Source organism: Schistocerca gregaria, chromosome 2 (assembly GCF_023897955.1).
Source record: "Schistocerca gregaria isolate iqSchGreg1 chromosome 2, iqSchGreg1.2, whole genome shotgun sequence".
Classification (NCBI taxonomy): domain Eukaryota; kingdom Metazoa; phylum Arthropoda; class Insecta; order Orthoptera; family Acrididae; genus Schistocerca; species Schistocerca gregaria.
Genome location: NC_064921.1, coordinates 90,037,768 through 90,052,418, shown reverse-complemented (window position 1 = coordinate 90,052,418; position 14,651 = coordinate 90,037,768). Strand labels below are relative to the sequence as shown.

General features: G+C 45.8%; 1 protein-coding gene across 1 annotated transcript in view; it reads right to left on the bottom strand.

Annotated features, from left to right (window-relative positions):
- LOC126336393 (uncharacterized) overlaps positions 1-14,651 on the bottom strand; it is a 262,692-nt gene that overhangs the window by 100,479 nt on the left and 147,562 nt on the right. The window contains exon 4 of the mRNA XM_050000069.1: positions 10,804-10,894. Within this exon, the coding sequence (XP_049856026.1) occupies positions 10,804-10,894 (91 nt within the window). The remainder of the gene's footprint in view (positions 1-10,803; positions 10,895-14,651) is intronic.

Here is a 14,651-nt window from a genome sequence, read left to right as displayed (position 1 = left end):
CTGTAACACAGAGCAACTACAATCTTTTTCAATGAAATAACATGATTTTTAAGTTCCATTGATAAATGGTGAAATGTGAATTAGTGTTGGTTTGCAGCAAGTGAGTGAAGAAATTACGCTGTTGTTCCATAGCGAGAAGGAGCATTATAGTAAGTTATTGAACTGTATTGTCCTCGGGTGGCTGTTTAATATTACACTGTCCCAGGATTCTTTCCCATGCTAATGTTGTTGTTGTGGTCTTCAGTCCTGAGACTGGTTTGATGCAGCTCTCCATGCTACTCTATCTTGTGCAAGCTTCTTCATCTCCCAGTACCTACTGCAACCTACATAATATTGTCCTCAAGTACATCGGCCTTGTATAGACCCTCTATATACTCCTTCCACCTTTCTGCTTTCCCTTCTTTGCGTAGAACTGGGTTTCCATCTGAGCCCTTGATGTTCATACAAGTGGTTCTCTTATCTCCAAAGGTCTCTTTAATTTTCCTGTAGGCAGTATCTACCTTACCCCTAGTGAGATAAGCCTCTACATCCTTACATTTGTCCTGAAGCCATCCCTGCTTAGCCATTTTGCACTTCCTGTCGATCTCATTTTTGAGACGTCTGTATTCGTTTTTGCCTTCTTCATTTACTGCACTTTTATATTTTCTCTTTTCATCAATTAAATTCAATATTTCTTCTGTTACCCAAGGATTTCTACTAGCCCTCGTCTTTTTACCTAGTTGATCCTCTGCTGCTTTCACTACTTCATACCTCAAAGCTACCCATTCTTCTTCCACCGTATTTCTTTCCCCCATTCCTGTCAATTGCTCCCTTATGCTCTCTTTGAAACTCTGTACAACCTCTGGTTCTTTTAGTCTATCCAGGTCCCATCTCCTTAAATTCCCACCTTTTTGCAGTTTCTTTAGTTTTAATCTGCAGGTCATAACCAATAGATTGTGGTCAGAGTCCACATCTGCCCCTGGAAATGTCTTACAATTTAAAACCTGGTTCCTAAATCTCTGTCTTACCATTATATAATCTATCTGAAACCTTCTGGTATCTCCAGGGTTCTTCCACGTGTACAGCCTTCTTTTATGATTCTTGAACAAAGTTTACTTATGATTAAGTTGTGCTCTGTGCAAAATTCTACCAGGCGGCTTCCTCTTTCATTTTTTTGCCCCAGTCCATATTCGCCTACTACGTTTCCTTCTCTCCCTTTTCCTACTACCGAATTCCAGTCACCCATCACTATTAAATTTTCGTCACCCTTCACTATCTGAATAATTTCTTTTATTTGATCATACATTTCTTCAATTTCTTCGTCATCTGCAGAGCTAGTTGGCATATAAACTTGTACTACTGTAGTAGGTGTGGGCTTCGTATCTATCTTGGCCACAATAATGCGTTCACTATGCTGTTTGTAGTAGCTTACCCGCATTCCTATTTTCCTATTCATTATTAAACCTACTCCTGCATTACCCCTATTTGATTTTGTGTTTATAACCCTGTAGTCACCTGACCAAAAGTCTTGTTCCTCCTGCCACCGAACTTCACTAATTCCCACTATATCTAACTTTAACGTATCCATTTCCTTTTTTAACTTTTCTAACCTACCTGCCCGATTAAGGGATATGACATTCCACGCTCCGATTTGTAGAACGCCAGTTTTCTTTCTCCTGATAACGACATCCTCTTGAGTAGTCCGCGCCCTGAGATCCGAATGGGGGACTATTTTACCTCCGGAATATTTTACCCAAGAGGACGCCATCATCATTTAATCATACAGTAAAGCTGCGTGCCCTCGGGAAAAATTACGGCCGTAGTTTCCCCTTGCTTTCAGCCGTTCGCAGTACCAGCACAGCAAGGCCGTTTTGGTTATTGTTACAAGGCCAGATCAGTCAATCATCCAGACTGTTGCCCCTGCAACTACTAAAAAGGCTGCTGCCCCTCTTCAGGAACCACACGTTTGTCTGGCCTCTCAACAGATACCCCTTCGTTGTGGTTGCACCTACGGTACGGCTATCTATATCGCTGAGGCGCGCAAGCCTCCCCACCAACGGCAAGGTCCATGGCTCATGGGGGGAGACATGCTAATACAGAGTATATTTGTGAAGTGCAGCTGCTTAAACTCTTCTGTGTTTTGACAAAATAAGTAAACTTTAACATGAGAACGAGACAAGTGTATGTGTAACTCATAATTCACTACAAATGACGCTTCTTTGAAGGGTAAAGACTGTAAGACGTTAGTGGAAAAAATCTCTCATTTTGTCGTAATTTCTGCATAATCCTGAACTCGATGTATTTTATATCTATAAGACAGTAATCTGCGGAATACGACAACATTACACAGTACACAGTGCACGATTTTTTGTTCCTATCCTGCCCTTAGTTTTGATTAACAACTACAAGTGCTCCTGTTGACATGCTAAAATTTCCATTTTCTATCGAAACACCACAGAGTTTACATAAGTTCACCTCAACTTACGTGCTAATGCATTTGTAGCTGCAACGAAATCCTGATATAGGGTATTATTAAACGAGGAAGTGAGGACAGCTCAAGTTATTGGCTTACACTTATGTCATTGCAAACCACACAAATTCTCATTTTACCAGCTATGAATGGTTCATAAAAATTACATCATTTCACTGAAAAATCTGTAGTTACTCATAAATCATGAAAGATAAAAAAGTTCATGTTAACTAAATGGTAAAATACTTTCCTCTTTAGTGCTATCATTTGCCAAAAGTTTGTTTCAATACCTCAGACTGTTTGTGCAATATGAGGGATGCTACAATATTTTCGCTGCAGCTGCGTCATTTGCATGCATTTGTGGAAGTGAATCTGATAAAAAAATTCATTAATTGAGAGACGAGATAGGACAGGGGTAAAAAACAGCGATCGAAAGGCTATTTACAATTTGTACAGAAACCAGATGGCTCTTATAAAAGTCGAGGAGCACGAAAGGAAAGCAGTGGTTGAGAAGGGAAGTGGTTGAGAGGGTTGTAGCTTATCCCCGATGTTATTCAATCTGTATATTGAGCAAGCAGTAAAGGAAGGAGAAATAAAAACTTTGAAGTTTAGCGACGACATTGTAATTCTGTCTGAACGGAATGGACAGTGTCTTGAAATATGAACAACGCCACAATCAAAACGAGGAAAATGGAATGCGATTGAATTACATCAGGTGATGCTGAGGGAATTAGCTTACGAAATGAGACACTTAAAGTAGTAGATGAGTTTTGCTATTTTGGGAGCAAAATAACTGATGATGTCAAAGTAGGGAGGATATGAAATATAGACTGGCAATGGCAAGAAAATCATTTCTGAAGAAGAGAAATTTGTTAAAATCGAGTATAGATTTAAGTGCCAGAAAACCCTTTCTGAAAGTATTTGTATGGAGTGTAGCCATGTATGGAAGTGAAACATGGACGATAAACAGTTCAGACAAGAAGAAAACAGAAATTTTGAGATATGGTGCTACAGAAGAATGCTGAAGATTAGATGGGTAGATCACGTAACTAATGCGGAGGTACTGAATACAATTGGGGAGAAGAGACGGTTGGTAGGATGCATTCTGTGGCATCAAGAGATCACCAATTTAGTACTGGAGTGAAGCGTGGGGGGATATCGTAGAGGGAGACCAAGAGATGAGAGATGAATACAGGAAGCAGATTCAATAGGATGTAGGTTGCAGTTGTTACTAGGAGATGAAGAAGCTTGCACAGGATTGAGTAGCATGGAGAGTTGCATCAAACCAGTCTTTGGACTGAAGACCACAACAACACTATGAGATAGACATAGATCTCCTCCCCAAATTTAAAGAAAAATTCAACACTTTAGCTGTATTTCGGAGTCCTGTTCGTCACTGCAATCTGAATTTCGTGCAGTGAGTTACTTAGTTTCGAAATATCACAATAACTGTGTGCACTAACGATATGACATGTAGTTTAGTATGAAACTGACGAATGAGACTTCAAAACGTAAAAGAAACAATTTCTTGACGAATAGTTTCTTTGAAATCGTCTGAGGAAGATTGCAGAGCAGGCAGCGTTCACGCATTGCCGTGCGGCAGTGTAGGGCATCGGCCACTTGCTGCACCGAAGCAGACAGAGTGTTTTATTTATCCTAGGTTGGTAGGCAGCGCCTGCCGTTGAAGTCGGAACTGCGAGCCAGCTGCCACTGTATGCTGCCCCGTTAAGGTGCAAAGGGTTTTTCTTCGAGCTGATTCAAGCTTCCCTATGCTCACCTCTTTAATGTGATTCGGGGGTAACCTGTTTTTGTTTATGTGCACACTTCTAGGCGCTATTTCATTACTCCAGCAGTGTTGCAGAAAATCTAATGTGCTGAGCAGTTATGAATGTTTTACAAGTAGTTTGTGCCTTTGTCAATTTGTGAGTTTCCGGTAGAGGAGTCTGATACGACAGCAAAGTCTTTTATGTCAGCATTGTTATCTAATTCATCTCGTGGCGAAGAATATGGTGATTAGCTTCGAGAGCTCCTGACTTTTAATTCAGATTTGATGCGATCGCGTTAACGAAAGTATGTAAGCAGAGCAGACACGGACGGGGCGAGGTTAAGCAAATCGTGATCTTATTTCCGCGAATTAAAGCAATCAAGTCGTTTTAAAACCAAATTTAGTTACTTCTTGATAAACGCAGTACTATGGCTAAATTTATGGAGAATTAACGAGGCTTGAAATTTGGTTCCAGGATTACATTTATGAAGGGAGAGGAAAGAAGGAACAAAGACGCATCAACAGGACAGAAATACCTGTTACCTTTAACATTCCGGGAGGTCTCGTTAAAACGTGACTCCAAGGAGTGGAAGGGTTTAGCAGGGGCCGGGTGTTTTCTACGTAATTCGGCACAAATAATGCCGACTTTGACTCCAGGTTTCTTTCGAAACGAAATGTATGGAATGTTGTTCACGGCGCGGTTGGGAATCGCACCTCGGCCAGTCTTCCCAAGCTACGGTGCTAATATTTTTGGAAATCCAGAATGAAGTCTACCGGCTGCACGGCTGACTGCACAAAGCGTTTGTGTATTACGGCGTCCTGGTTCAGGTAATATAAATAAAGTGACCGTAGCCAGTACTGTCTGGGAACTATAACTTGGGGGAGGGACTACACAGTTCTGGTCGACGGCAGTCGGCAGTAGCTGGTAGACTTCGTGCCGTAGTGACTTGCAGATCTTCATTGGCGACTTTGCAGCGTAGCAATAGTCTTCTTTAACTGCATTTTCGTCTGCTTTGTTGCTGAGCTGTAATCTCTCTTTTCGAGTTATGTTGCGCTGCTATAATTGTCTTTTTTTCGAAAATCAGTGAAGATGCAGTAGCTGGCGCATTGCAAAGTTACCTTCTACTTAAGTTGGGAAAAGTAAGCCGATTATCAGGAGCTCGTGGAAGCTCAAAACGCAAGTTCCTATTGCCTGCGCTGTATACTTCAGTACATGGAAGCAGAGTTTGTTTCCCTCTCTCCATAGCATGTAGCCTCCCCCGGAGCATAACCTTTCCGCCCTCCCCTTTCCCCGCAACCCAGATGCCAGGTTACAGTTCACGAGCAGTAACCAATACAAGTGTTATGACGCACAGCAGAGCTAAGCAGGTTGCGACTGAAGTTCCATACACTGATAGGCCGAAACATTATGACGGCCGCCTACCGCGCCGGTGGGTGTAGCCTGCTGACGTTGCGGGCACGTGACGTGGTAAAAAAAGTATATAAGCAGAGCAGGCACGGACGGGGGTGACCCCAACGAAGATGAGGGCTGCAGATGGGGAAATACACTCCTGGAAATGGAAAAAAGAACACATTGACACCGGTGTGTCAGACCCACCATACTTGCTCCGGACACTGCGAGAGGGCTGTACAAGCAATGATCACACGCACGGCACAGCGGACACACCAGGAACCGAGGTGTTGGCCGTCGAATGGCGCTAGCTGCGCAGCATTTGTGCACCGCCGCCGTCAGTGTCAGCCAGTTTGCCGTGGCATACGGAGCTCCATCGCAGTCTTTAACACTGGTAGCATGCCGCGACAGCGTGGACATGAACCGTATGTGCAGTTGACGGACTTTGAGCGAGGGCGTATAGTGGGCATGCGGGAGACCGGGTGGACGTACCGCCGAATTGCTCAACACGTGGGGCGTGAGGTCTCCACAGTACATCGATGTTGTCGCCAGTTGTCGGCGGAAGGTGCACGTGCCCGTCGACCTGGGTCCGGACCGCAGCGACGCGCGGATGCACGCCAAACCCTTAGGATCCTACGCAGTGCCGTAGGGGACCGCACCGCCACTTCCCTGCAAATTAGGGACACTGTTGCTCCTGGGGTATCGGCGAGGACCATTCGCAACCGTCTCCATGAAGCTGGGCTACGGTCCCGCACACCGTTAGGCCGTCTTCCGCTCTCGCCCCAACATCGTGCAGCCCGCCTCCAGTGGTGTCGCGACAGGCGTGAATGGAGGGACGAATGGAGACGTGTCGTCTTCAGCGATGAGAGTCGCTTCTGCCTTGGTGCCAATGATGGTCGTATGCGTGTTTGGTGCCGTGCAGGTGAGCGCCACAATCAGGACTGCATACGACCGAGGCACACACGGCCAACACCCGGCATCATGGTGTGGGGAGCGATCTCCTACACTGGCCGTACACCTCTGGTGATCGTCGAGGGGACACTGAATAGTGCACGGTACATCCAAACCTTCATCGAACCCATCGTTCTACCATTCCTAGACCGGCAAGGGAACTTGCTGTTCCAACAGGACAATGCACGTCCGCATGTATCCCGTGCCACCCAACGTGCTCTAGATGGTGTAAGTCAACTACCCTGGCCAGCAAGATCTCCGGATCTGTCCCCCATTGAGCATGTTTGGGACTGGATGAAGCGTCGTCTCACGCGGTCTGCACGTCCAGCACGAACGCTGGTCCAACTGAGGCGCCAGGTGGAAATGGCATGGCAAGCCGTTCCACAGGACTACATCCAGCATCTCTACGATCGTCTCCATGGGAGAATAGCATCCTGCATTGCTGCGAAAGGTGGATATACACTGTTCTAGTGCCGACATTGTGCATGCTGTGTTGCCTGTGTCTATGTGCCTGTGGTTCTGTCAGTGTGATCATGTGATGTATCTGACCCCAGGAATGTGTCAATAAAGTTTCCCCTTCCTGGGACAATGAATTCACGGTGTTCTTATTTCAATTTCCAGGAGTGTGTATTGAGATGAGTTGACTTTGACAAAGGGCACATAATTGTTACGCAGAGCTTGTGAGCGAGTATTTCGAAAAGGGCGAAGCTGGTCGTATGTTCACTTGTTGCTTCTTTAGCATCTACAGAAAGAGGTAGAAAGACAATGAAACTACGACTAGCCGCTAAATGGTTGGACGTCCAGGGGGTCTTCACTGAACGTGGGGTTCGGAGGCTTGTCTGCTCTGCAAAGTTGCACAGATGATGATCTGCCGAATCTCTGCTGAAAGATCACAATACTGGTGCACGTACAAGTGTTTTGGAGCATACCGTTCATTGTTCACTGTCGAACACGGAGCTCCGTAGCAGACCAACCCTACGTGTTCACATGTTGACGCAACGACATAGTCAGTTACTACTGCAGTGAGCACGGGACCGTCGAGATTCGGAGGTCGATCAATGGAAACGTGTCCGCTCTTCGAATGAATCACATTTTCGGTACACAAGGTCGATGGTCGTCTCCACAAATGCCGTCATCGAGGTGAACGGCGGCTCTAAACTTGCAGCGCGTCACAGACGCAGACCGGAGGGAGCAGTAATATGCAGTGGGAGCCATACTCCTGCGCTAGCAGGCGACGTGTGGTAGTAGTTGAAAGCGCGCTGATGGCTGCGAACCACCTGCATCCCTCAACGCTTGATGTATTCGTCGACCGCGATGTCATCTTTGAGGAGTATAATCGTCCGTGTATTGCAGCCAAAACCATTCTTTAGTGGTTTGAGGAAGACTGTAGTGAACTCACGTTGAGGTCTCGGCGACCATATTCGCCTGATGATAATGCTATGGAAACCATCGGGCGCTGTCATCGTGTACGCAAATGAGCGTCCCGTTATTTATGCGAATTACATGACCTGCGCGTAGACATCTAGTGCCAAATACCTCTAAAAACCTACCAACAAACTATCGGATCACTGATATGCAGAATCAGTGATGTATCTCGTTTCAAAGACTGACAAATAGCTATTAAGTAGGTGGTAGTAATATTTTGGGGCATGTTCCTGCATGGCTGAGCTAACAATACGCCTATCCTATCGAGCGCTAGTCACATGGGGCAGTTGCGGTCGTGCATGGCATTGAGCACTGCCCTTCTGAACCGATCGATTCTATATTCGCAAGAGACTCGTGGTGTCGCGAGTAAGGTGAACAGCATATTGCAGAGCGATAAACGTCAGCGCCATAATACTGCCACGATCAATTGTTACACATGATATAACACGATCATCTATCAACGAACCAGCATGCAAATCCTGTGTCTGAATCATGAACCCGTTGGGTAATCTTTCCTTATACAGACAAGGTAAATGGCATCCCTCACGTCGACTTTGAGCAGTTTTGCTGAAATGCTGACCATTTGTATACACAAGGGTGTAGCACATTTCATGCCAGGTAGACGTGCGTTGTGTGATGCCTTGTGGTGCTGCAACCACATGGTCCAGGCACATTAATGTGGCCGCTGTCTACGTTCGATGTCAACGTGCAATAACCACTCACAGGGGGCAGGGGGCAGCACGAGCAGTAGTGGGTACATTAAACTTGTGGGACGCGGAAAACAGTGCATTCGCTGTCGTAATGCGGAAATGGAGCGATTTATTTGTCGTCCGAAGGGGCATGATCATTGGCTTTGGAGACCATTGTGCAAGCATTTCCGAAATGGCTAAATTTTTGTGGTGTGCGTACTGTAAGACCCCCGGTACAAATACCATCAGATTATTTGCTTTTTCGCTGTAACGATGTAGGCGAGTGTCAGCAATATGTCTCGTGGTCTTATCGTGGCGTGTTTATCTTCTGCCGTTAGGTCAGTCGATAGAAATGCCACTTGCACGCTTAGAGTAGCAGATTGACGGTGACCAATTTTAAACAGAACTCGATTAATTTTCACACACATTTATTAAAATAATAAAAAGGATAGACATTACGTAACTTGATTCTGGATGCTGTTTACAATTGACAATCTGAAGTTCCTTTGGTCTTAATCTTATTCTCACATATCTCTGATACTTGACAAAGTGCCTATACATTTCTCTTCATGGCTATGTACAGGAATATGATAATCTTATTAGGCACAGACTGAAACTTGACTATAGACTGGTACATGGTACAGACAAATGCAGACTATTGCAGACTGATGCAGAGTGAGTAATCGGAGGTCTGTACACTCGTTATAATACCTCGCGCGTTCAGGTATCACTGCACGAGTGTGATCCGCGAGGAGAAAAGGTTCTACGTTAGCAGCAATCTCATTGGCTGCGTTACATATTAATACGCGGATTGGCGGAAGCAGAATTTGGTCCGTCTCTAAGACACCGCTATCTCGTAGTGCGGAAACGGACGAGCGCTGCGCCTGCGCAGTTGTGCTTAGCGGGGCGCGCTCTAGTGGAAAAGTTGTGTACGCGCTGACTATGCGGAACTTCGTACACAACAGTTTTTAAATACTTTGCGCGTCGCCCTGATTAAACTATTCATTGGTTAAAGTACTATGTGCATGGGAAAATGGCGGTATCCAAAACTAGCACTGAAGCTACTGTGGTGCACCACGGACCATAGATGGCGCCGGCTGCTGTGGCTGAGCGGTTCTAGCAGCTTCAGTCTGGAACCGCGCGACCGCTAAGGTCGCAGATTCGAATCCTGCCTCGGCTGCCCTTAGGTTAGGTTTAAGTAGTTCTAAGTTCTAGGGGACTGATGACCTCAGATGTTAAGGCCCATAGTGCTCAGAGCCGTTTGAACCATTTAGACCATAGATGAGAGGAGTGAACGATGGCTGTCGAGATGTTTATGGGCGAGTGAATGTGTAACTGTTGAACAACTGACTGTCCAGATGGGCCAAGGGGCTACGAACAGTCTCCTCAACGATCGTTCAGCGAACGCCGCTGCGTATGGGCCACCTCAAGGAGTGCCTAGTTCGTGCAGCAGTACCGTCTGCTGTTGATCGACGACGAAGGCTTTAATTTTCACTCCAGCACCGGAACTGGACGTCCACTGAGAGCCGACAAGTGACCTTTCGTGATGAATCACGTTTTAAGCTCCATCGAACAGATGGCCGTTAACGTGTACGGCGTGAATCTTCTGAGGGTAAACGCTCTGCATCCGGGAGGGTCCTTTATGGTTTGGGAAGTGTTTTCGTGGCATTCTGGGGTTGATTTCGTAGTGCTGGTGAGCACAGTGGCTCAACACATTGATCTAAACTTGGCGACCGTGTCCACATCTACGTGCAGTTCGCGTTTTCGCGACACGATGGCATCTACCAGCAGGACAATGCAAAGTGTCACACAGGTCACAGTGTCCGTTTGTGGTTCGAAGAGCCCCAGAATGAGTTTACCATACTCCACTGGCCGCCAGATCCAATAGAGAATGTGCGGGAGCACCTCGATAGTGCTGTGGATATTCCACAGAGAAACCTACCGAATCCCTGTCGGTAAGCACACTGACTCGCTTCCTGCACGCCTCGAGCTGCAAGAGGTTGGTTATTCAGGCTTTTTACAGGTGGCCGTATAAATGTTACTGGACAGTGTATATCGGCCAGCAGTGTAGTGAGAGTCCGCCGTGGCTACGCTTCCCTACTTGCAGTTGGACAGTGTTACCTCCGAGGCTTACCTGCGCTTGCTCGGTGGTGCGAAGGCGCCCTCCGCCCCGTCGGGTCGCCGCTCGTTGGCGCCGCCGTAGTAGCGGTACTGGTTCACAGCGCCTGCAACAGGTGCGTCACCTGCTCAATGACCTGTAGGCTGCTGGCCGGCAGCCGCAATGCGGGCAGCGGTCTGCGCGATGTGCAGGGCACGGACAAAAATATGCAAACATCAAAAACACAACACATTACCATGCCTGACACGGTGGAGGGAAACCTTTGGCATCATAAAAAATTCCCAGTCGCGTTGGAGTGGGTACACACAGCCCTGTATGGTTTTCTAGTGAATCTTATACTACAGTTGGAAGCTCAGGTAACGATGATGGAGTTGGATCATGCAGACTTCCCTCCACGGTAGACCACAAAGGCTCAACAATATTGAGATCTGATGACAATTGTAGGCAGGGGAAATGTGACAGTTCATCTTCGTGCTGACAGAACCAGTTCTGGACGATGCAAACCATTAGAACATAGCATCACCATTGGGGAACAAAAATGAAAATGAAATCACCGTCCGGCATAGATAACTGAGAGTCCCTACCCGGGGACTTTCGGCCGAAAAGTTGAAAGTCTTTTGAGTTGACGCCACACTGGGCGATATGCGTGTCGATGATGATGAAAAGATGATGAGGACAACACGACACCCAGTCCCCGAGTGGAGAAGTGGCCGACCCTTATCAGAAACGAACTCGGGCCCGTTGCATGACAGTCACACGCACGGTCTGCATAGCTAAGGAGGGGGAAAGGTGGAAAATTTTTTTTAGCATGGGATGGACTTCATCAGCCAAACGGCCACATAAACCTTGGAAGTAATTCGACCTTGAATAGTAACCAAGGAGCATTTGGAATACCAAGATGTTGTTGTTGTTGTGGTCTTCAGTCCAGAGACTGGTTTGATGCAGCTCTCCATGCTACTCCATACTGTGCAAGCTTCTTCATCTCCCAGTACCTACTGCAACCTACATCCTTCTGAATCTGTTTAGTATCTTCATCTCTTCGCCTCCCTCTACGATTTTTATCCTCCACGTTGCCCTCCAATACTAAATTCGTGATCCCTTGATGCCCCAGAACATGTCCTACCAAACGATCCCTTCTTCTAGTCATGTTGTCCCACAAATTTCTCTTCTCCCCAATTCTATTCCATACCTCCTCATTAGTTATGTGATCTACTCATCTAATCTTCAGCAATCTTCTGTAGCATCACGTTTCGAAAGCTTCTATTCTCTTCTTGTCTAAACTATTTATCGTCCACGTTTCACTTACAAACATGGCTACACTCCATAGAAATATTTTCAGAGACGACTTCCTGACACTTAAATCTATACTCGATGTTAACAAATTTCTCTTCTTCAGAAACGCTTTCCTTGCCATTGCCAGTCTACATTTTATAACTAGTTCGAGCATCATCAGTTATTTTGCTCCGCAAATAGCAAAATCCTTTACTACTTTAAGCGTCTCATTTCCTAATCTAATTCCTTCGGTATCACCCGATTTAATTCGACTACATTCCATTATCCTCGTTTTTCTTTTGTTGATGTTCATCTTATATCCTCCTTTCGAGACAATGTCCATTCCGTTCAGCTGCTCTTCCAGGTCCTATTCTGCCTCTGCCAGAATTACAATGTCAACGGCGAACCTCTAAGTTTTTATTTCTTCTCCATGGATTTTAATTCCTAATCCGAATTTTTCTTTTGTTTCCTTTACTATTTGCTCAATATACCGATTGAGTAACATCGGAAATAGGCTACAACCCTGTCTCACTCCCTTCCCAACCACTGATTCCCTTTCAATGCCCTCGACTCTTATAACTGCCATCTGGTTTCTGTACAAATTGTAAATAGCCTTTCGATCCCTGTATTTTACCCCTGCCTCCTTCAGAATTTGAAAGAGAGTATTCCAGTCAACATTGCCAAAAGCTTTCTCTAAGTCTACAAATGCTAGAAACGTAGGTTTGCCTTTCCTTAATCCGTTTTCTAAGATAAGTCGTAGGGTCAGTATTGCCTCATGGGGCCAACATTTGTACGGAATCCAATATCTTCCCCGATGTCGGCTCCTACCAGTTTTTCCATTCGTCTATAAAGAATTCGTGTTAGTATTTTGCAGCCATGTCTTATTAAACAGATAGTTCAGCGGTTTTCACATCTGTCAACACCAAACCCACGCCACGTTTCACTCTTGGGTGGTAAGGTCTGCCAGAAGTTGGAAACAGTGCGAAACAAGACTCATAGTGCCAACTGACTTTCTTCATTGCTCCATGGTAGAGATTTTATGGCTTCGGCTCTATGTTTTCCTGTTACGAACATTTGCATCACTGATGTGTAGTTTTGAAATTCCAGGTCGCCGTGCAAATCCCTGCCTATGGAGCGGTCTTCATGCTGCTTTGATGCTAACAGGGTTCGCGCGCGTGACATTCAGTTCTGCAGTCACTTTTGCAGATGTCTTCGTCTTAGTTTTCGTCAGAATACTCTTCAATGACCCACTGTCTGTGACGATCACTCAACAATAACATTCGTCCTCGGTGTTACTTAGCGGCTTTCCCTGGTGAAGGATAAATATTCGATACGATGCCTCTGAAACGTCAAACACTACGGCTACTTTGGTTACAGAAACACTCAACGTACGAGCACCAACAGCATGGCCATGTTCCAATTCATTTAGCTCCGACATAATCCACTGACAACCACACAGAACATTGAACTGGCCAGGACTGACACTCGCAACGTACTGAGGACACTGTACAGATTCCGTTCGTGGTCAAACTCAACAGCGCAGGCTTGATTAGCATCTAACTTTATGTTGATAAGCATGCATTTCTCGTTGTGTTTACATATTTTTGTCCATCCCCTGTACCTTCATCATAACAGACGACTGATTGTCAGTCGAACATGCAAGGGGGCGATGTTGTCAGTTCGCGCTGAATATCGCGTACCCGACGGTTGCAGAAGCAAAAGCTGTGCCGTTCTCTTCTGGATATATTCACACGCTCCCCATTGACATGATAAACACGGTGTCCATAAATTCGCGCTACTATTTAAAAAAAATCATAGCTTGGAACCCACTAGAGGCAGAACAGGCAGAACATCGTGGTTTCTTGTAAAACGTTTAGCCGCCCTTAAAGTCTTTTTTTATACCAGTAGTCGCTCATAGAACATAAAGGCTATATTCGAGTTCTACTCATACACGGGTGAGCCTTCCAGCATCAGCGTTTCTGTTTACATCTACATCTACGTGACTACTCTGCAGTTCGCATTTAAGTGCTTGGCAGAGGGTTCATCGAACCACAATAATACTATCTCTCTACCATTCCACTCCCGAACAGCGCGCGGGAAAAACGAACACCTAAACCCTTCTGTTCGACCTCTTATTTCTCTTATGTAGGTTGGGCTCAACAAAATATTTTCGCTATCGGAAGAGAAAGTTGGTGACTGAAATCTCGTAGCCGGCCGCGGTGGTCTCGCGGTTCTAGGCGCGCAGTCCGGAACCGCGCGACTGCTACGGTCGCAGGTTCGAATCCTGCCTCGGGCATGGATGTATGTGATGTCCTTAGGTTAGTTAGGTTTAAGTAGTTCTAAGTTATAGTTGACTGATGACCACAGCAGTTGAGTCCCATAGTGCTCAGAGCCAATTGAACCATTTTTTTGAAATCTCTTAAATAGATCTCGCCGTGACGAAAAACGTCTTTGCTTTAATGACTTCCATCCCAACTCGCGTATCATATCATATCAGCTATACTCTCTCCCCTATTACTCCGTCAATCCCACCTAGTAAGGATCCCACACCGCGCAGCAATATTCTAACAGAGGACGAACGAGTGTAGTGT